This window comes from Ochotona curzoniae, unplaced genomic scaffold (genome assembly GCF_017591425.1).
Source record: "Ochotona curzoniae isolate NIBS_2020 unplaced genomic scaffold, NIBS_Ocur_1.0 contig_43, whole genome shotgun sequence".
In the NCBI taxonomy this organism is placed as follows: Eukaryota; Metazoa; Chordata; class Mammalia; order Lagomorpha; family Ochotonidae; genus Ochotona; species Ochotona curzoniae.
The window spans coordinates 8,344,820-8,368,766 of NW_024466218.1; the positions used below are offsets into that span (position 1 = coordinate 8,344,820).

General features: G+C 39.1%; 1 protein-coding gene across 4 annotated transcripts in view; it reads right to left on the reverse strand.

The window, feature by feature from the left end:
* The window catches only part of TRAPPC8 (trafficking protein particle complex subunit 8), an 88,649-nt gene that overhangs the window by 33,448 nt on the left and 31,254 nt on the right, over positions 1 to 23,947 (reverse strand). For all 4 annotated transcript variants that reach the window (XM_040984857.1, XM_040984855.1, XM_040984856.1 and 1 more), the window contains exons 10-14: positions 20,702 to 20,802; positions 18,339 to 18,444; positions 9,465 to 9,596; positions 1,087 to 1,311; positions 131 to 239 (exon numbers count right to left, since the gene is read on the reverse strand). In XM_040984857.1, coding sequence (XP_040840791.1) covers positions 131 to 239; positions 1,087 to 1,311; positions 9,465 to 9,596; positions 18,339 to 18,444; positions 20,702 to 20,802 — 673 coding nt within the window. The remainder of the gene's footprint in view (positions 1 to 130; positions 240 to 1,086; positions 1,312 to 9,464; positions 9,597 to 18,338; positions 18,445 to 20,701; positions 20,803 to 23,947) is intronic.

The window sequence follows — 23,947 nt, forward strand, 5'->3', positions numbered from 1 at the left end:
AAACAGCAGTTTTTTATTTTCCAGCAATGAACTACACATTATTTTTTTACAAGGTGAAATTAAAAAAAAAAAAAAAACCACTTTTTAAAGTTATTCTTAGGTCAATGGGACAAGCAAAAACTATACTAACCATCAGCTGGTCGTCTATCATGTCCAAAGAAAACACGTGTTGCTGAACTGTTAATGTATGGTAAAGGAAGCTGTGGTAAAGGACCATCCGGTGAGAGCTGACTCACGTTCTGGGAGAAATAAAAAAGAAAAAAAGTACTAAAAAAAACCAGACATTTTCTTCATGTATGTTTCCTCAGTTAAAAATACATTCAAGGTATTAAAGATCTGTTAAGCAAGAATATTAGGCATATAGTTTTAATTATTAAATCACAGTCACAAAATTATATAACTGAGAACTTTAGATATCATTTACTCTGCCTCAAGGCTCTGCAGCTGGTTACTTGTCCTTCGATACAGAACATCCGAATGTTACGTGGTGTGGCTTGTACTTCCTGTGAATCGGTATAGTATGCTACCTGCCAAGCACCTAACCTGATACAAGTCTAACATCTCCCTGCACGATATATCACAATCACAACTTTCAATATTCTCCTTAAATAATTTTTTAACCCCCTGTCTCAGTAAAACATCCTTTCTCCCTATTACTCTAGGCTATAACATATTTTCCACAGATGCACACCTTCTCATCTTTCCTAAGGAAAACAAAGGTACTATGTTCACAAAGGATGGTAAAAGAATCTACTTTAATTGTAAAATCAGCAGTGAGCCTATAAAAATACAAAGTATAAACAGTCCAGAAAGCTTCTGGTACCTTTTTCCTTTTTTAAATGAAAATAGCCACAAATCACATGTTTATAGAAATGCTAAAAATTGTCCCATAAATAAAAAAAATTGAGGAGGCAGCAATTTAACCCAGATCTGTGACCAAGAGGCCTGGATTTATTATGACAGTTAAACATATTCTAATACAAAAACTTGAATAGATTTTCAAGAGACACTAGCAAATATGCTTCTTTTTCTGAAACTAACCACTTTACACAACAGCAGTATCTATACCTGAAAATAAGTACTCACCTTATAAACATAAAGGTATTCTCTGAGGAAGGCCCCCTGTTGGGCAGCAGACTGCTTACTTTCATTGATTAGAATATGCCTAAATGCAGAGACAGCATTGTCCAGCTGCCTAAGCGTGTAAGACTGGCGTCCAATAGTGAAATTAATGTGATCCTCTGCAAGAGACCATCCTTTCCCTTTGTAAACTTGCATGGCTTGACAATAGCAACGTAAAGCATGCTTTTTCTGTAGCAAAATAAATGAAACAAAGTATTTTAGTGCAAATTTTCATAACACAAACTAAGCAATCAAGTAAATGCTTTTTCATCTAATAGAGAATTGAGAGGAAAATGAAATTTAACATTTTGGTAATCTCTTTTTCGTTAAATGTGGATAATACTCTATGGATTAAGTTTGTGCATGTTTATGGTAAAGGAAGGAAGAGAAAATGAGGAGAAAGGAAGATCACTCTACTGTGGCATCCATCCATGGTTTCTGTGAGCAGTATCTGACAGGTGAACTTCAGAAACAAAAGTTTACCTCTTGACTTCACCCACCTTGAATTCTTTCTCGGGGAATGCAAACTAATAATATTCAGCAGCTAAATTTGCAAAGTGATTTCACTAATACTGTGATTAAAACACATTCTCACACAGTACCAAGAGGCAAACTGTTCTCAAATAATATTTTCCTTCAAGTAAAACAATATTTATATCATGCCTTTATCCCTTTGTTTTTAAAGGCTTTCAGTGAATTTATGTGGTGACAAATGCCATAAGCTAATTTGCATCACTATAAGTAAACCTTAATTTTTTCCTATTAAAAATTCACCTACTGGGCCCGGCATGATAGTGTTAGGGCTAAAGTCCTCTCCTTCAACGCACCAGGATCCCATATGGGCATTGGTTCCAATTCTGGCAGCCCCACTTCCTGTCCTTGATTGTAGCCTAGGAAAGCAGTTGAGGACAGCCAAAAGCTTTGGGACCCTGCACCCACGTGAGAGACCCGGAAAAGGCTCCTGGCTTCGGATCTGTGCAGCTCCAGCCATTGTGGTTGCTTGGGAAATAAACCATCAGACGGAAAATCTTCCTCTCTGTCTCTCCTTTCTGTATATGTCTTTCCAATAAAAATAAATCTTTATAAAAAATTCACATACTGGCCCCTGCTATCCACAGGAGACCTGGACACAGGTCAGGAATATGGCCTTCTGCTGGCCCAGCTCCAGTCATTGTAGCCATTTGGAAAACAAACCAGCAGAAGCAGATGGAAGACATTTGTCACTCCTCTCTGTAACTCTGACTTCCAAATAAAATAAATCCCAAAGAAAAAAGTTCAAAGTTCCACTCAGTTACAATCAGGAGATAGCTTTCTCTAGAGCTGACTGTGGACTCACTAGGCACTACTATTCACTTTGTCATCCCTACTTACCCGATGAAAGACCTGGGACATGCTGAAGAAGGCTCCATTAGAAAGGATCAATAATTTCAGGAAAAGCCCTTCAGAAAATTACAGAGTTGAAGCTGATGTTCAATTCCAAAAATCTCTAATGAATGAAAATTAATCCCAAAGAAACAATTCAAAGAAAATCACAACTGCAGTCTGAAAACCAAGAGGTTGTAAAGCAAGCAGCACCTCCTGTGATCCACGGTAAATGTGGTAAGTCAGGAAAACAACAGCTGTGAAAAACCACATGGGAGTTACCAGTGCAGCAGCATATGGAGCCATGAATCAGAATTAGAAGCTTGGTTGTTGGATTGTAACTGATAGCTATTTTAAAGGTTTGGTTTTACAAGCATTAAAAAAGTTTTATTTGAAAGACAGACATAGGAAGAAAGACAGAAAATTTTATCTGCTGCTTCACTCCACAAATGGCTGCGATGGCCAGAGGTGAGCTGATCCAGGAGACAGCGTACAATCTCCCGCACAGGTGCAGGGGCACAAGGAATCTGAGCCAACTAACAGAGGGATGGACTGGAATTTAGAGCAGCTAGGATGTGAACAGGTGCCCTTACGAGATGCCAGGGGCCAAAGGCGAAAGCTACACCTACTATCCCACATGGCACCAGCTCCTATATTCATTTCGTACATTTGCATGGAGCTGAATAGAAATATGCACCGTATACTATAACTGCGTGCATGAATATACCGTGTAACAAAGGTTCTGATGCTTGCTTGGTAGTGACAGCCTGACAATTTCCTTTAGCTCAATGCTACATCCCATCATGATTATGAACAGAGAACACTGACAACCCCTGAACTCAGACAATCTCCATCTTCAAAATAGAATTTCATGTACCACAAAGGTTTTTTTCCTTATTAATCCCTACTTCAGAGTAAGTTTCTACACAGACCATTGCTCTTGAAGTAGGACGTTATAAATTTTGTATCATGCACAAAGTCGTCTTGGTGAGTTTTTATAATTCTTATTGGAATCTCAGATATACAGAGGAGAGACAGAGAAAGATATTCTATCCACTGATTCATTCCCCAAATGGCTGCAACAGCTGGTGCTGAGCCGATCTGAAGCCAGGAGCCTCTCCCGGGTCTCTCACATGGATGCAGAGTCCCAAGGCCTTGGGCCAACCACGACTGCTTTCCCAGGCCACAAGCAGGGAGCTGGATGGGAAACAGGGCCGTCAGGATTAGAACCGGTGTCGATATGGGATCCTGGTGTATTCAAAAAAACGTGAGAACTTTAGCCACTAGCATGACCTAGTGAGTTTTTTTTTAAGTGCTTTCTTGATTAAGGGATAGTATAAGGAAATCTTGCAAAAACCATGTCACTTGAAGGCCTCCTGTGAGACCAGAATATCACTTCGTAATATTCCAGCTATATCAAATTTGAATTGCATCATGAGAAAAAATAAAACAGAATTTGAAGAACATGCCATAATTATCCTGTAATTTGCCTAAGTCCAAGGTCATAAGTCAAAGAATCCTTTGACTAAAAGAAAAATGTGCAGTGAATGTATATTCTGTATAATGATTCCATAGTACAAGATTCTCGTTTCTACAAAACAGAGAATGTACAGCAAAGAGGAATGCAGGGCAGAGGTAAGGAGAATAATGTACCTCCTAGACAATGCATATTAAAAAAGTTCTAATATTTGCAACTGGAGGATGTCATATTGAATGACAAAGACTGTAAATACTGCCGCTCTCCGTTATGCATAGAAGCCAAAATTAAAACCAAAACCAAAACAGAAACACCTGTGTATATCACTATTGTTGAAAATAGTTTTGTAACAACTGCATTTATACCCTTGTTAAACTAGTGGTTAAGATAATCTTACTAGTATTTTATAATCTTGCTGTAAAATTCACTGCATACGGGTAAGATGGCCATTTCTTGATTAATTATATGCCATGGCATTTGCCTATGTTCCTACTCAACTGGGTGTTTGCTTTCTACTGGGTTAAATTTCTTGTAAATAAATAAATAAATTGCTTTTTATTGGAAAGGCAGATTTACAGAGAGGAGGAGACAGAGAAAATCTTCCATCCCACTGTTTCACTCTCCAGCTGGCCATAACAGGAGGAGCTGAGCTGATCCAAAGCCAGGAGCTAGGAGCTTCTTCCATGTCTCCCATGTGGATGTAGAGTCCCAAAGCTTTAGGCCATTCTCTGCTACTATCCCAGGCAACTAGAATGGAGCAGCCAGGACACGAACCGGCACCCATATGGGTTGTCAGCACTTGAGAGTGAAGGATCAGCATACTGAGTCATAGTGATGGCCCCTACTTGTTACATTTCTTACCTAGCGAAGCATTAAACCTTTTTACTGGAATGTAAAGTTAAACTGTCATCTCAAAAACCAACCAGAAAGAAGAAGAGGAAGAAGGAGGGAATTAATACGGCTATATTCTTCATTTGTTTCTAATAAGTATGTTGAATCTGTTAAAAATCAATTCTGCAAATTCTAAAACAAATTTTTTTTAAAAGTTAAATGAAAGACTGAGAGATAAACCAGGACATGTGGAAAAAGCAGTGATGGCAGACAGAGCAGGAAAGAAGGGAAGCCCGATCTGGGAACTTGATTCTAGAGTAGGTCAGTGTCCATAGCCCCTTCTAGTCTGCATTTTATAGTTTTGTTACAATAAGTGTCCTGCTCTGCTTAATCCTATCACCTGCTGCCAAGCCCTGACTAATTATGACGAAAATTGCTGCTACTTTTTTCCCCTTCCTCTTTGGTAGCCATACAACTTTGATCATAAGGTAATGCAACATTATATTTTTAACTAGTAATTGAAATATAACTGACATAGCAAAAAAAATTCCTACACTGACTTGTAGCTTTTGTAATAAATCTACCACTTTCTTAAAATAACTGTTATCTCTTAGGAAAAAAAGAATTGTAATTGCTATATGGCATCAGTAAAACAAACAAAAAAAAAAGCAGTCTTTAAAACTGGCACAAATAACTGAATACAATTAAGTGTGTTAGGTTCAAGTGCATTTATTAAGATTTCCTAGAAAAGTACCCAAGAATATTTAAAAGAGCTAACAAGAATTAAGAACAGAAAAATTATCCAAGTTATACTGTATACATTGCATGCATTTTTAAATGACTTCAAACTTTAATAATACCAATTCCATATTTTTTTTAATTTTATTTATTTTCATCTACTGGAAAGCCAGAGTGATGAGGACAGAGGACAAGACAGATTGTTCCTCCACTCACTGGCTCATTTCCCAGATGCTTTCAATTACACTTTTTTTTTTTGAAAGATATGCCTTAATTTTTATTTCTGTAGATGATATACACAATAGGTATATTATAAACCTATGATATAATATTTAATTTTTCCCAATATACTTCTAAACATTTATTTATTTTTATTGCAAAGTCAGATACATAGAGAGAGGAGGAGAGACAGAGAGCCTGTAGGGGAATAAGGGGAGGTTCCCTTGCTGGAAAGCTACTCCCACTGGAGAATGTGAGCTGGGATGGGGACAGACCAGACCAGGCAGGGCTACAACACCTGTGGTCCTCAATTGGACTAGATCAGGGAAAAGCCAGGATGAGCTGATTATTCCTACTGGTGCTAACTACAAGTAGAGTGGGTTATGGTTGTTGGGGCTTAGCCACAGCATCAGCTGGCAGAAGCTGGCACTGGGGTCTAATTCTGTCAAGTCTAACCACAGAACCACCTGGAGAGTGCATAATCCAGGAGTGGGAGTAGCCTGGGAGGGAAATAGAGGGCTCCTCCCTCTTGGGTTACCACTCCCATGGGAAGTCACAAAAACCAGGACAGGGGCTGGGGTGGCTAGACAGAAAGGCACTCAACAACATCTGTGTGGGCTGGATAGTGGAGCTGGTTAGATGGAACTAAGCTTCAATACCCATCGACATGTACGAGCACCAAATGGGATGTGGGACAGACTGGACTAGTCTACTACACATACTGGCAAACCAGGGTAGGGGGTGAGCCTGGTGGGGGTTATTGTGGGTCACTCCAACTAGGCTGCAGCTCCCACTGGTTTATGCGAGGGCCGTGTGTGTGCTGGGCAGAACCAGGCTGGACTGCAACACCCATTGGTTCCAGTGGAAGTCGGGGCTGAAAACAGAACCAACCCAGTGATTGCAACCACGAGCTGATCAGGGCAATGGACTGTGCCATGCCCTGTACTTGCTAGTGCATACAAGAATCTGGTCTGGGAACACCTCAAAGTTTCCTTGAGGATCTTCCCAATCAAAATGGCAGACTCAGAACCCTGACCATGAAAAGATGGAAGATGGAACAGGTCAATCAACCATCTCAGCTATATGTTGGCAGCGAAATACTGGGCAAATGGAGACTGTATGATGGACTATGTCAATCAATGGATTCTTCAACGATCTCATGATGCTTGGAGTGGTGAGACTGGCAGCGATTCATAACTGGTGAACTATCAAAACCTTTTGAGCAACTATCTCAGAGCATGCCTCACATCCAGGAGCTGGGGTGGGTGGGAGACTGGGTGGGGCTTCTCCCTCAATATTTCCTTTACCTCAGGTATATGAAGGAAACAATAGGGAAATAATAGTCTTACCCATTTTCCTATAGTCCTTATACCTTTTTTCCCTAATTAACAATGTAAAGATTGTTAAAAATGTAATAGGGAGAAAAAAAGATATGCCTTAATTTTTATTTCTGTAGAGGATATACACAATAGGTATATTATAAATCTATGATATAATATTTAATTAATTTATTTTTTACTGCAAAGTCAAATACATAGAGAGGAGAGACAGAGAGAAGTATCTTCCGTCTGATGACTCACTCCCCAAGTGAGCACAACAGCCAGTGAATGCTACCCCGATCCAAAGCCAGGAGCCCAGATCCTCTCCTTCCAGGTCTCCCACGCACGTGCAGGGTCCCAAGGCTTTGGGCTGTCCTCAACTGCTTTCCCAGGCTACAAGCAGGGAGTGGGGCTGCCAGGACTAGAACTGGTGTCCATATGGGATCCTGGCATGTTCAAGGAAAGGACTTTAGCCACTAGGCCATGGCGCCGGGCCCTCCAATATACTTTTTTTTTTTTATGACACACTTTCATAGGCTTTGAGATTCCCCTAACCCCTCTAAAAAGCTCTCCCCTCATGTTGGATTCCTCCACATTGTTACAGTAGAAAGTTCATATCCAGTCATGATTCCTTCATTGTGGGCATGGACCATGCGTAGAGTCCAGCATCTTATTGTCCAGATAAATTCAATAGTTTCATTGGGAGATCATCCCTGGTCTGAAAGTAGAGCTGGCAGAATATCATTCCTCCAATGAAAAGCCACAAAACAACTTCAACAACAATTTACAACATTATGAGGTTAACTGACATGTCAATACCATGTCAATAACACTTTCAATAGTCATAGCTGAACCAGGCCGAAGCCAGGATCTAGAACTCCAACCAGGGTTCCCTCATGGTGGCAGTGGCCAATCACTTGGGTCCTTGTCCATGGACTCCCAGGATACATTTTCAGGAAGCTAGACTGGAAGTACAGCAGCCAAGACTCAAACCCACACTGCTTTACCAGAGAAAGGTATTGCAAGCAGAAACTTAACGTTCTCTGCCATCATGGCTTCCCATGGTCTCCTTTTTAATTGTGATATTTTAGTTTCAATGATATTACAATTCTTACAAATGAAACCATTTGCAAAAGTGGACAAAGGCATGGAGAAAATAAATTATTTTTAGTATTACAATGAATCATTATTAATGGGGCACATAAGTAAAAGATACATATTAATACATTTTGTTACTTTTGTAATATTCAACTTTAAGCAGAGATAAATAGTAATACAGTATGTTTCATTTCATTTGTACACACTGTAGAGGTAAGGACTGTGAAAAAACGTTATGATTTTCAATATTTTTCCACTTTAAAGGTTGAGAAATTTTAACTAATATACTATATCAATTATTGTAAAAATATTTAGTTTACATGAATGTTTTAATGGTTTTTAAATTTAATGTAAAGCAAATCACATATTTTTTTACTCTCCACAGATTCTAAAAGTAGAGGAATTCAATCCTAAAGTGGTTAAAAATTACAGTATTTTTACATGAAATTAAGGGGAATTTTTAAACATCTTTGTTTCAGGATAACCTAAAAGAATATACACTTAAAATACTAGTATGTGCTGGTTAGCGCAGACCATCAAGATGCACTAACATATTAATGAAAATTTGCATTAACTGAATTTTAAGTTTCCATAGACTCTACCTTGCTAAATCAAAAGCTCCGTCAGAGGCAAGACCAACTTGATCCTGTCTGTGTGTGTTCAGTTCCTTGCGCAACCTCGGAGCCATACTGAGGTGACTATTCAGATCAAATTCCTGTCTAAATCCACAGCAAACCACACTCTCAATACTCAACTCTTCTCCAGCTCCAGCAAAGGGTTATGAGGACAACTGGGGTGGAGACACCTCCTAAACAGGAAGGATCCCTTCACCTTAATTGCTTTCAGAGACAGAAGCCAGAAGGCCTCAACACATTTAGTATTAAATGAACACCATCATAAAACAACATATGAAACAACAGATGAGAGCTTAAGTGAAGATAAGCTCTAATTTATATTGGAATGTATAGAGTTGATATGACCCTTCATACATAATTTGGTTTAAATTTAACAAAATCATAATCTCCACAAAATTTGTAATAATAATAATTCATAATTTAAAAATACATAAAAACTAGGCTTAGAGAAGTCAGGTTTCTATTTGAGCAAAGTTAGGCTGCAAATAGAAGATAAAAATTAAGGCTTGGATTTGTTCAAATTTTATGCCTGTAACGTATTGGCTCAGAACACAATTGATTCAGTTTTTAGGACTAATGTTACATCTTAAAAAAAATGACCAAGGACACACTTTATAAAATTAGTTTATAAATTTAGTTTTTTATTAAAAAAAATACACTCACCTGTCCTGCTTTACTAAACCGATGACCTGCCAATATCATATGAAATGCATACTTTCTAACCATTGGACTCTTCATATTTATAAAGCAATGCGCTGCCTGCTCCAAAAGAAGTGCACTTCGAAGATCAGAATCCTACGGAATTTTTAAAAGAAAACAAAGTTTCACAAAATCAAAAATAAAAAAGTAATTGGTGACAAAACATTTACTTTCTACACACACACACACACACACACACACACACACTTGCTCTTAGCCAAAAGGTAACATACAGCATTTCAATGTATTAACTTAGGAGGGCAAAGACAGGGACAATCATTCTTCCAAAAAGCACAGACTTTCAGAAATGACTTCAAAATATCCCCTAACATGTAACGTTCAGCTTCTTATTAAAGAAATGTCTGGTTATGACATGAGAAATATAACAAATTCTGAAGAACAATTCTTGTTGAAAAGGCCAAAAAAAATTTTTTAAAGCATTTAAAAACCCAGAATTAAATATACACCAATGAAATGCAAACTAGGAAAGAAATGACAGAAAAAAATATTTCTTGTGCAATTTTATCTGTGACGTCTCATATTTCTACCCACACAAGAATAAAGGATCCAACTGAACTCTGAAATAACCCAATCTTCTACTTTACTCTCTGTAAAGTTTTACAGTGTTTAAGGGAATCCTCATTTTTTGCCCTAATTCAGGAGGTTAAAATGACTTTTTCATAAAAATGTTGAGAATGTTTCCCTGTGTTTGGTTTTGACTGAGCAATTAAGATGAGTAAACAGAACAACTCCAATCTATTTCAACCAAGCATCTAAAAAAAACTACGTATTTATATTGTCATGTTAAAACCACCTTTCAATTGAAAGTCATCACTTTACAAGCAACTGAGAAAGTACTGAAGGTTGTTGATTAAGTATCAACAACATTTTCACCAAAACTTTCTCTAGGTTCTCAGCTACTCTTGAGCTGAACTTACCATGCCCTTCCATGTGTTCTGCTGCCATTATTTTCCCCAGGGAAAGTTGAAAACAGAAAACATCGACTTTAAATGCAATAGTTTGAGCAAACTATAGTTAAATAGAATTATGTCATTTAAAAGCTTAAACATCTTTGTGGAAACCATTTAAAGAGCACTTATTTGGTGGTTACTATCACCTTAATTCTCTCATGCCAAGAAAAAAAAAACACCCTAAGTGATCAGATTTCTCTAGTAATAATGTAAAAGCAAAAAAAAAAAAAAATCAATAGCATATAATTAACAAGTAATTCTTAGCCAAGAGGACATAGAAAAATTACGTAGGGGATTTTAAGAGCTTATGTTTATTATACAGGAAATGTATTTCTTTTAAAGTTTTAAATCTTTTTTTTAAGAACAAATGAAGCAAAAGCAAGTCTTTGACAGAGATAACTTATTTCCAGCTTGATGTTTCACATGCTATTTCTCTTTTTCCCCCTCACTGCAGCTCTGCATGTGTTGTGAACATACAGAGGACTATATGCTTAATATATATGCCTTTTTAAAAATGCAGTATTTTTTTCACACATGAGCGGTATCAAAGTGTCTTACTTTGTTCACATAATACCATGGGTTTCTTCGAAGCTGTCTGTTTCTTTGAAGCTTTTAGTCTTCACTTCTTACAAAGTTCCACTGCATTCCGGCACAAATGTTCTATAACTTATTAATACAACCCTCAGTTTACTCCCAAGCTGATCCAAAGCCAGGAAGCAGGAGCCTCCTCTGGGTCCTCCGCATGGGTATACAGTCCCAAGAATCTGGGCAATCTGCTACTACCTTCCCAGGCCACAAGCAGGGAGCTGGATGGGAAGTCGGGCAGCCGGGACATGTGATGCAGGCACTTGCTTGGAGGTGGAGAATTAAACAGTGGAGCCATTGTGCAGGTACCAGCAATGGATCTTTCATATACTGGAAACTTAATCACATTGTAATAGTGTTAGGAAGTGGGATCAAGTAAGAGACCGGTTCTACCCTCATGAATGGATGAATGTCTTTAACAGGAAGGGGTTATTTATCATAAAAGGGATTTTTTTTAAAAGCAGTTCCACTCTATATTGTTCTCCTGTTCTCTTGTCCATCTATCACCCTCAGCACCATAGATTAACACGAAGTTAAGTCTTCAGACTATGAGCCCAATAAACTTCTACTCTTTAAAGTTTTCCAGGTGCCAGCTTAGAAGGCTAATCCTCCACCTGTGCTAATAACATTCCATATGAGTCCTGGCTGTTCTGCTACCTGATCCAGCTTCCTGCCTGTGGCCTGCGAAAGCAGCAGAGGATGGCCCAAGGGCTTGGGTCCCTGCAACCGCATGGGAGACCAGGAAGACACTCTTAGCTCCTGTCTTAGCATCTACTCAGCCACGGCCAATGCAGTCATTTGGGAAGTGACCCAGCAGAAAAAAAATCCGTCTCTCCTACTCTCTCTGTAAGTTTGAATTTCAAGTTAAAACAATAAATCTGGCCTCAACATGATGGCTTGGTGGCTAAAATCCTTGCCTTGCCGAGCCAGGATCCCATATGAGTGTCAGTTTGTGTTGGCTATTCCACTTTCCATCCAGCTCCCTGCTTGTGGTCTGGGAAAGCAGAACAAGGCCCAAAGCCTTGGGACCCTGCACCACCAGGGGTGACCTGGGAACACTCCTGGCTCCTGGCTTTGGATTGGCTTAGCTCTGGCTATCATGGCTATTTGGGTAGTGAACCATTAGACAGAAGATCTTTCTGTATCTCCTTCCTGTAAATCTGCCTTTCCAATAAAAACAATCTCTAAAAAATAAAAATAAAATAAAAATAAAAATGATAAATCTTTTAAAATAATGTTATCAAGTTAATCCCATTCCATTACAGCAACACAAAATACAGAAGTCAATTATCATTTCCGTAAAAAACTATTGATAAAGGCAATTAATTAATTTCAAATGAAAGCCTCATGATTTTAAATTTTGCTAATTTAACAGGAAAAGTATTATCAGATAAACAATTTCTCATAGGAATAATTGCTCCCAAATTGAAATAACATAAGAAATTGCTATTAATACCCATGAACACTGATTTGTCATATCTTACATATAAATACAGACACAAAGCCTTATGAATTCAAAATAAGTGCTTAACACAAACATGAAAAGTAGGACTAAATCTTTTTTTTTTAAAGATTTATTTATTTTTATTGCAAAGTCAGATATACAGAGAGGAGAGACAGAGAGGAAGATCCTCCGTCCAAAGATTCACTCCCCATGTGGCCACAATGGCTGGTGCTGCACCAATCCGAAGCCAGGAGCCAGGAACTTCTTTCCTGGTCTCCCACACAGGTGGAGGGTCCCAATGCTCTGGGCCATCCTTGCCTGCTTTCCCAGGCCACAAGCAGGGAGCTGGATGGGAAGCAGGGCTGCCGGAATTAAAACCGACACCCATGTGGGATCCCAGCACGTTCAAGGTGAGGACTTTATAGTCACTAGGCCATGGCGCCAGGCCCAGACTAAATCTTTAGAATCAAATTCATACATAATTCCCTATGGGATAAGAAATGTGACATGTCTAATTAAGCTGGGTTTGCGCTGTCATTCTGACAGCATGAAAGATTCACTTGTCAATAAACTGGCAGTCCCAAAAATGAAGTAAAAATATTTCTTTTCACCCTTATCTAACAGCTATCTTTTGCTACAATTTGTGGTACCGACAAAAATCTAGGAAACACAATTCCTGAGTGTCTAAGTGTGTAACTCAGATCTCTAATCTCAAGACCAGTATACTTTCCGGATCGTACAAGCCTTTGTACTTTACAAAATACTAATAAATTACTGGTTAAGACTTAATGTAATTATAGGGTTGCAGTGCCCACATTTTTAGAGGCATTGGTTCAATTCCTAGATGCTCGATTTCCAATCCATCTCCCTGCTTATGAGCTGGAAGACAACAGAGGATGACTCAACTCCTTAAGCCTCTGTACCCACTTGGGAGACCCAGAAAAATGCTCCTGGCTCCCAGCTTTGGATTGTTTCTCTAGCTGTTGAAGGCATTTGGGGAGTGAACCAGTAGAAGGAAGAACGTTCTCTCTCTTCTCTCTGTAAAATCTGCTTTTCAAGTACAAAAAAAATAAATGTTTAAAGGAAAAAAATCCACACACATTCTTTTTTAGGAGTCTTTGCTCTCAAGTTATATTGCAAGAAAAATATCAATAGTATAGCATAAAAGAACGCTGACAATAATTTCTAGGCAAATGCATGACCATGTGGCCCAAACTTCCACCCAAGGCAATAAAGACTGTGATACTCTTTCTAATCCTTCATGACAAAATGAACTGCCCAGATTTCAGAAATAAGAGTGAAAAAGAACCAAAAACAATGACACCAAATGGTAAGGTTTGAATGCCAACAGAAACACCTACTCTAAAATTAAATTCACATGAGACAGAATGGCAGATTTAGGCATTTAAGCCAAGAATATAAAAGAAATTTTAGTCTTGCTCTTGAACTATAATTTTTCACACTTAACTGATAACTTGCAAAAACACAGCAAAAAACTTGAAAAACACAGCAACACACTGAAACTCAAAATCAGATTATTTATTATAACAGAGAACATCAGCACACTGAGCAGCCTGTATTCAGCTATGCCAAATAGTTCATAGCTATACAGTATCTGCTCACATCTGTCAGTCAGTATCCACACAAGACCAATTATTAAGCAATCTTCAGTCACCTATAAATCTAACTGATTATACTTTACAAAAGGTTTTTCTGGAGGAATTAATGCTGCAATTTAACAAACATTAGTAGAGCATCTACAATGGGCCACACCCAGTGTTAAATAATAAAGTATAAAAATAAGACAGCATGGTTCCCTGCTTTCAAAGAGCTAATAGCTTAAACATCAACTCCCAATACAATATAACAAGTCAGGCTTTACCACACTACATGAGAAAGCACAACACAAATATGTAGGATGATGCAGAGAAGAAAAGATCATCTGAAGCACATGACTAGTAGGTAACAAATTAGAGGATTCAAAAAGACAAAATGCATGGCTCAGGAGAAAGACATTAAGGACATTAAGTAAAAGGAATTTCTAAAAGCAGAGAAAAAATGCTAATAGGGAAGAATACAAGAGCATCTTAAGCAATCTCTGTCATGAACAAATGAAGAACTACTAGTGATAATATATTTTTAAAATATCACTATATCAGGTAGGAAATTTTCAGGTTTCTGCTATGTTAATTTAAGGAGGATGAAAACAATCGAGAGTAGAATATGACAGAGTATTAAGATGCAGTTTTGGATGCCCATACCCCAAAATAGAATGCCTGGAATCAAAGTTTTATCTTGGCTCCTGCTAATGCAAACCTTCTGGAGGCAGCAGATGACAAAGTAGTTAGGTCCATGCTACCCTCAGGGCAGAACTGAACTGAGCTCACACACCCCACTTCCAGTCATTATAGGAGTGCGGGGAATTCTACAAGATGGGAGATATTTATCGCTCTCTGCTTTTCAAATAATAAAATGAAAATTCAAAACATAAAGATGCCCTGAGAACACTGTCCAAAACAAACATGAAGTTCAGAGACATTTATTACAGACATGTTTAAAAATAAAAATCCAAATAAGTCTGTAATAAATGTCTCTGAATAAAAATTCAGGTCCGGGCCTTGGGGTTGGGGGCGGCCTGCAGCTCCCTGCAGTGTGGCGACTGTGGGGGGCGTGCCCGCGCCGGGCCAGACTCAAGGCTGGGGACTCAGGCCAAAGCCACTGCTGAAAGGCAACGACTGAGTCCTTGGCTTTGGGAGGCCAGTGTGCCAAATGCTGCTAGGCGCTGCCTGCTGGTGAGCTCTGGGTTTTTTAGAATATGAAATTGCTACCTAAGGACACCCATGAATAACGCCAGTTTTAGTGTAGGTGAGAGATGATTCCGGGTGATTCCCAGTAACAGGCTCATAAAACTTTCAGGCAAGCGTGGAGACTGAAACCTGAGAGTTTGGAGGGGAGTGTCTATAAGATCTATTTGGGCCAGACTGAATCACCAGCCAAATTAGCAATCCTGAGATGGGCTGTTAGCATAGAGCAGCACTGATTGCCACACACCAGTCTACACCAAAGCTATGGATGGGGGCCTGTCTGGCAGGGCTAGATACCATTACTTGACTGGGTGGTGGAATAGTGGACTGGTCACATTTGGCAGGGTCAAGACACTAACCAGCACACGATATAATCTGGTTCCGGGACAAACTCTGTGGGGGAAGTATGAGCTCAACCCTGTGGAAATACAAGTCCCACAGGTTAGCTCACGAGCTGGGGTGGCGAAGAGCTAAGCTAGGAGTGACCACAGCACCTGCCATCACTTACGGGTAAAAATCCAATGGCAATCCAGGCAGGTCAAAGCAACACCACCCGAAGGTGCATCCTAAATAGGATGTGGCATGGGCCAAGCTGCAACTGGAAGGGGGCAGACCCAGGCAGGGCCAAGCAAACTTCAACACACAAAAAAGAATAGAAATCAGGATGGAGCACATGTCATTCCAACCTAGGCTCTTACATCAACTGGTCTGCATGAGGCAGGGATACTATGTCACAGCATTGAAGGCAAAAGCCGAGACAGGTGAGGGGCTAAGCAAATTGGGTCAGAGTACCCACTGGCATGTGCGCAACCTAGGGATGGGAATAGACTTGGTTAGGGAGCAGTGAGAGTACACCCTTCCTGGGTCGGGATATCCATGGGAGGGTGACAACTGGGGTGGGGGGAAAGAGGCAAAGCTGGCAGGGGAATGTGGGTTCCCCTGCTGGACAACTACTTCCACTGGAGAGCATGAGTTGGGATGGGAGCAGACCAGACCAGGCAGGGCTACAACACCTGTGGGCCTTATATGAGCTAGATTGGGGAAAGGCCAGATTGGGCTGACAGTTACAACTGGTGCAAGCAAAAATTAGAATGGTTGGGCTTAGCCGCAGCATCAGCTGGCAGAGGCTGGCACTGGGGGGCAATTCTGTTAAGTTAAATGCCAGAACCACCTGGCAAGTGCATAATTCAGAAGTTGGAGTGGCCTAGTAGGGAGATGGTGGGCACCTCTCTCATGGGTAACCACTCTCACTGGAGAGCATAAAAACCAGGACAGGGGCAGGGGTGGCTAGACAGAAAGGCACGTGCCAGTATGTATGTGGGCTGGATGATAGGTTGGTTAGGTTGAGCTAGGCTTCAATGCCCATTGACAAGTACCAGAGCTAAATGGGATGTGGGACAGACTGAACAAGCCTGCAGTACATACTGCCATGCATGGGTACCAGGGTAGGGAGCAGGACTGGTGGGGGTTATGGGAAGTCACCCCAACTAGGCTGCAGCTCCCACTGGTTTGCGTGAAGACTGTGTATGAAGTGGGTAGGATCGAGCTGGACTACAACAACACCCATTGGTTCAAGTGGATGACAGGACTGGAAACAGAACTGACCCAGCAATTGCAACGACCAGCATGTGCATAAGCTGACTGGGGCAACAGACACTGCCAGACTGTGTATTTGCAAACTCACACAAGAATCAGATCTGGGATCATCTCAGATGAAGTTTCTTTGGACATCCCTCCAACTGAACTGCTGATCTCAGAACCCCAACCATGAAGAAACTATGTCAGCCAGTGGTTTCTGAATAGGTTTCATCGTGACTAAAACAGTGATTTTGGCAGCAATTCAGACCTGTTGAACTACCAAAACTGCTTGAGCAGGACCCTTGGAGCGTGCCTCACATTGGGAACTTGGGATGGGTGGGAGGCTGGGTGGGGCTTTCCCTTCGTTTCTCCCCTGACCCCACATACAGGGGGAAAAAATGATATTAGTGTGGAAGCAATGGTCTTACCCACTTTCCAGTAGCCCTTGACCCTTTGTACCCTAATCAACTAAGTTAGTTCATTTTTAAAAATAAATTAATTTAAAAATAAATAAATAAAAATAAAAATTCATACATACTTTTAGAGAATGTATAAAATGTAGTGCTCAAAATTTAAAATTCCAAGACAACTTACCACTTAAAAGGCAAATAAAAGAAATACTTAATTTTGTTACTTTGTTATTGAATATTCATCTAAAAATCGTATCCTGGTGAATGGAGCTTGGTTTAGTGACTAAGACCTTAATGCATCACATGGGAAGACCTGGATACCATCCCCTCTTCTGACTCCACATCCCACTAGTGTTGACTCTTGTCAGGCAGTGGTCCTGGAGTGAGAACTTGGGCTCCCACGATCTACGAGGGAAACCTGGACTGTGCTCACTAAACCACTGCAGGCATAGCGGAGTAAATCAGCAGGTAGGAGCTCACTCACTCTCTCCTCTCCGGATCTATATATGTTATATAGATCTATATGTCTTCAAGCATAATTCTAATAGAACTGCCATTATGCTTTACAGGCCTATAGTCAATGTAAATCAAAAATGTCTTACAAAACCTTCCAAAGAAACAATAAAAGGGAAAAAAAAGGATTACTTTTTCTTCCTTCTGAAACAGCAATGATGTTCTTATAATCTTATCAACTATTTACAAAGCTCATACTAATTAAAAATGAGATTAAAACTTCCTCAGAGATAACTTTTTATGTCAGAAACATTGCACATGCATGTTGTCTGATACTGTTTTGCACAGGACAGAACATATGTAAGTCATGCCAAACACAAGTTTGTGTTTAATAACAAAATATAGATTTAAAATACATAAGTAATGTCAATTGATAAAAAACTACACTTAAAACTAACTCAGCAAGTAACTAAAATATCCACGCTATAAATCGCCAAAGAGATTTCTCCTAATTTTGTCTGTCTACCCTCTCAAAAACAAAGATATACTTTTACAATAATGCACAATGCCCATGAACACACACGCTTCAATACCTCGCTAGTCAACCGTATCAGGAGAGCTGCTGCCTCTGAATACTTGCTCTGACTTTTTAAAATTTCAGCACTAAGCAAGACACATCTTTCAGCTAATGCCATGTTCCTAAAGAAAAAAGAAAAATGTGATCAACATTATAGCACCTTGCCACATCAAAAGTTGGCAATATTTCAAATATGGTTTACAAAACAGTCTACGTCCTTCATTTCCACTTACCAAAGAGATTAAAAAGGAAATCCCCTAAAAGAATCTTCAAAGAATTTTCATAACTCATCAAAGCATTTTATCATTAAATAATGTTGTAGTAAGAATTCAATACAAAGTTTCCTATACGCAAAATACTAGAACTCAAGTAGTATCTTGAATCAGCAGCTAATTACCATACAGATTGCTTTGAAATGAAAGAAATATAAACATTTCACTCAGGTTTTTCTCCTGCCCCATTTCAAATTCTGGTCATGTGTGCTTCATTTGCTGGATACTTTGGGGATGTTGACACATGCTGATAACAGGACTGTCTCAGCTGGAAATGACTTACAGCCAATGGTGCCTGATTTTTGATTCAAATTTTTTTGGGGGAGGGGGTAAAGTTATATAATTTTTCTTCATGGACTACCACACATTAGAAATCTAGAATAACATTATCCATTCTTGAACAGAAACAAAACCACTTTTTATAGCTCTTGTATCAGAATATCACTTAACTTTAAAATTACAACCAAAGCTAAATAAGTTTTGAATTCATTGTGGATGATGTTTTAAAAACACAATTAACTACTCTAAAAAATTACCATGGTGAGGGTACATATCCAGCCTAGTAGTTTGCCAATATTACATATCAATGAGTACCTGGGTTTAATACCTGGCTCCTGAATTTGGAAAACAGCAGTAATGACTCAAATAATTTCATTCTCATTCTCTACATTGAAGATATTAATTGAAATCCTGGCTCCACCAAGGACCTAGCCCTAGTCCCAGCTGTTACAAGCATTTAGGGCTAAATCCAGCAAATTGGAGCACCATCTCATTAGCCATTTAAAAGCTACTACATGCAGAAGTGCAGCAGTGGCTTAATAAGATAATCAGCTATTAGCAAGCGACAACATCCCGTATGCGTGCTGGTTTGTGTACTGGCTGCTCCGCTTCTTATCTAGCTTTCTGCTTTCGGCCTGGGAAAGCAGCAGAGGATGGTCTAAAACCTTGGCGTCCTGCACCTATGTGGAAGACCTAGAAGCCCCTGGCTCTCAGCTTCAGATTGGCTTAACTCAGGCTGTTGCTGCCATTTGGGAAGTGAAAACAGCAGACGGAATACCTTTCTCTATGTCTCTCCTCCTTACTAACTCTTTCAAGTAAAAATAAATGATTAAAAAAAAGTCAATGTGCTAGAATAGAAAATAACCAAAAACAATTATAAAAAAAAAAAAAACTACAAGAGTGATCTGTCACAAAGTTTCTACAAATCATGCTTTTCCTTGGAATCTTAGTCATCAACCATACCTAAGACACAAATGTTTTTACTTAAACATTCATCAATTTTCATATATTTGAAAGGAAGAGTGACAAAGAAATAGAACAAAAGAAATCTTCCAGCTGCTGGTTCACTCCTCAAGTGCTCAACAACATCCACATCTCCCACACGGGTGGCAGGGCCCAAGCACCTGAGCCATCATCTGCTGCTTCAAGGATGCGTTAGAGGGACGCTACACCAGAAGCACAGGAGCTGGACTCAAACTGGAACTCCAGTACGTAATGTGGGTGTCCCAAGCAGCTTAACATATTACACACAACCCGTCCCCCACTGCCTAAGACACTTTGAATTATCAATATAAAAGACCAATTCCTACTTACTAGCACTTACTCGAATAGGCCGGTCTAAGAGATAATTTTTAAAGTATATTTTATAAACCTATAACAAATCTTTACTATTTTACTTATGTTTGATTCCTCATTCACACTCCCACACTGCTAGTTAGTAGGTTACAGGCTATGAATCCAGAACTGCTTATTCATTCAGTAGTCTAAATATTACTATTTCTGTCAGACAAAATGGAGAAACTGAAGATACAAGTTTCATCCTAAGATATAATTCCAACCTTAAAAGCATAAACTCATACAATTAAAAAATGGAGCATGGCATTCACTAACAGGGCATGTAAGAAGAAAAACGTTTTCTATATTTTTCAAAAACTTTAGACTTTAATATTTCTGAGTCAGGGTACTTAATATTGGCATGTACGTACACCTAAACTTGGCTCTTATTACAGTAGCTTGTTTTGGAGCTTACGATATGAAAAACAACAAAAAACACACCTACTTAATATCAAATTCAGCTGTAAATGGATAAAATGTGTCAGTCACTTACTTGCAGATATCCCTGTAAGTCTGAATTGCTGTATCCATATAATGAGCAGGGTACGGCCTCGGTGCTCCTGGTTGAAGAAAAGCTGACACTGCTGCCATTTCCTAAGGGAATAAGCATAATGTATACTTTTTCAAAAGGAGAAGTCATCTTGTCACATTTTACAAGCCTAAAAATTAAAGTAAAATTTACTGGAGTTTCCTATTGTAATCACATATGTAATACCTAGAGCCAAATGCAGACGTTAAAAAACTAGGCATGCATGCTTTTCTTCTTAAAATCCTCTAGTCAGATTCCAAAGTTTTGAATTCAGAATTTTTTTTTAAGATTTTGTTTTTATTTAAAGCAGAGTTACAGAGAAGGAAAAACAGAAAAAGAGGTCTTCCATCTGTTGGTTCACCCCCTAAATGGCCACAGGAGCTGGAGATGGGCCCATTCTAAGCCAGGAACCAGAAGCTTCTTCTAGGTCTCCCATATGGATGCAGGAACCCAAGTTGAGCCATCCGCTGCTGCTGTCTTAAATCTTAAGCAGGGACCTGGACTGGAAGCAGAGCAGCCAGAAAGGAACTGGTGCCCGTATAGGATGCTGATGCCACAGGCAAGGACTTTGCCTACTATGTCATAGTGGCAAGTCCCCTTGTGAATTATTTAAATGAGATTTCTAAAACTCAATAAGTGGGCCCAGTATATACCAAATGGGGTTAGTATCAGATCTTTGTGATACCACCTCTTTATTCTTCCCTAACCCTTAAAGAGCTTAATAGACTAATGATAAGATTACACCCAGAGAGCAAACTAAAATGTATCTTGGAGGTGAATGGTTTGCCTCGTGGTTATGACACCTGCATCCCATACTGCAGTATCTGGATTTGATTTGCAGCTCTGGTTCATGAGTCCAGCTTCCTGCTAATGCAAATCCCAGGACTCAGAGTGATGGCTGAATTAATTGGGTCTCTGCCATTCATGTGTGAGACCTGGACTGTGTTTCAGTTCCCAGCTTTGGCTTCAGCCCAACCCACAGCACTCTTGGTATCTGGGAGTGAACCAGCAGATGGGATTTCTTCTGTGTTTATCAGTGTCTCTCTGCACTGTGGTATAGCACGTAAAGCTGCCACTGGCAATGCTGGCATCCCATGGAGGGGCCAATCAACCTCTCAGCTGCTCCATTTCCAATCCAGTTCCCTGCTGATGGCCTGGAAAAAGCAGCAGATGAAGGCCTGAGTGTTCAGGTTTGTGCCATCTACGGGAGAGACCAGGGAAAAGCTCCAGGCTTTTGACGCGGGCCAGGCCCAGCCTGGCTACTATGACCATCTGGGGATGAAAGACCTTTGCTTCAGTGTCTCTCTCTGATTTCCAATAAGGAAATCTTTAAAAATAATAATAAAAAGTACATTTCTTTCAATTTTGGCACCAAAAATATGAAAACTAAGTCAAAATAGCTTGCATTATCAATCTATTTGGCCAATTATACTGCACTTTATATCTTACACAAAACATACCAGGAATTATTTCTAAGACCTATTACTAACAAAGTTTCTTGATCTTACTTCATTTTTAAAAAAACACATTATGTTAGCAATACCCAGGACTTTAATTAATATATCAATTAATACAAAAAATACAAAGGTTGTTCTTAGTAAAATATCCTACTATATCCATCTTTCACCCTTAAGCAAACTAAATATTAATAAAAGCTCAGCTAAAATTAAAAGCTTAGCTGAAAACCTTCACAAGTTGGAGCAGAGAACTCTAATTCCATAACCTACATTTAAGGGCAATAAATTTATTTCAACGGTTTTTAAACCAGGGATGGAAAAGCAAACAAGTTAATTTTCTAAAAGCTGGGATATGATTAAAACTCTTAGCAAATTATAAATTCCATAACAACAAGAACCATAGCTTTATGAATACCTGCGTACTCTCAGGGCTCAGCAGTGCCTGCTTCAAATTTTACTGACTGAATAAAAATAGATTCAAATCCAAGTGACAAAGCTCTACAGAGTCAAAACGTTTTAAAGTTTGTTTACATTTTAACTACTATATATAAAAACTTTATATTGCACAAAAACATTTAATATCTATTAAACATATGGCACACTATATCGTACCTTTACTATATTCTGAACTATGTACACTGCATGTGTGTACATATGTATGTACATACATATATACCACAAAAAGCACTATATGGCCCACTTAAGTGATTTTCCATTTTTTCTGCAGTTAATATGAAATGGATATATAGCAAACAAAACTAACTTCCACAGATTAGTGATGACATTCAGAACCATCACCCCAACTTACTAAATCATCTTTAAAAATCAAACACTGGGCCTGGTGCAGGAGCCTAACAGCTAAGGTCCTCACCTTGCATGCACCAGGATCCCATATGGGCACCAGTCCTAATCCTGACAGCCCCACTTCCCATCCAGTTCCCTGCTTGTGGCCTGGGAAAACAGCAGAGGTCAGCTGGAGTACTGGGGTCCTGCACCTGTCTGGGAGACCCAGACAAAGCTCCTAGCTCCTGACTTTGGATCAACTCAGCTCCAGCCATTGCAGCCACTTGGGGAGTGAACCAGCAGACGAAAGACTTTTCTGTGTCTCCTCCTTCCTATAAATCTAACTTTTCAATAAAAATAAACAAATCTTTGAAAACCATGGTTTCACGAATTTTTATATCTCCTGAAGTAATTTCCAGTCCTGCTAAGCTATCTGTGTAGATTTCATAGCTCATGTAGGTAGCATTTAATGTTTCCGTTCGTACTCAGCTTACACAGATGAATTAGCTTCAACAAGACTGTTCCTACCTATTATCCTCAGAGGTCTTTTCTAAGTCAGCTTCTATAGACAATGATTACCAGGTGCACACAGATCACTACAGCAAATATGCCTTTATTCTCCAGAACTAAACCATTTTCTCTGATACATGGGGTACCCTCTACTTAAACAGCTTAAATATGGTACATATCAGACGGAATTTTAAAACGCCAAAGCTTTGAGTACCCGACAATAAGAGAACTTTGTCATACCTCAACAAAATTGCTACTTACAAATAAGCATTCAATGTGTAGGGCATGGCATAAATTTTATAGCATGCTTTCAAGTATTAACATTACAAAATTATAATAAATTACTATAAAACATTTAACCAAAAGAAAAAAAGAACACATATTTTTTCAAACATTTCTACTTATGAACACAACATATGTATCTAGAAGGAAAGCTTTTATATTTAAAAAATTATAAAAA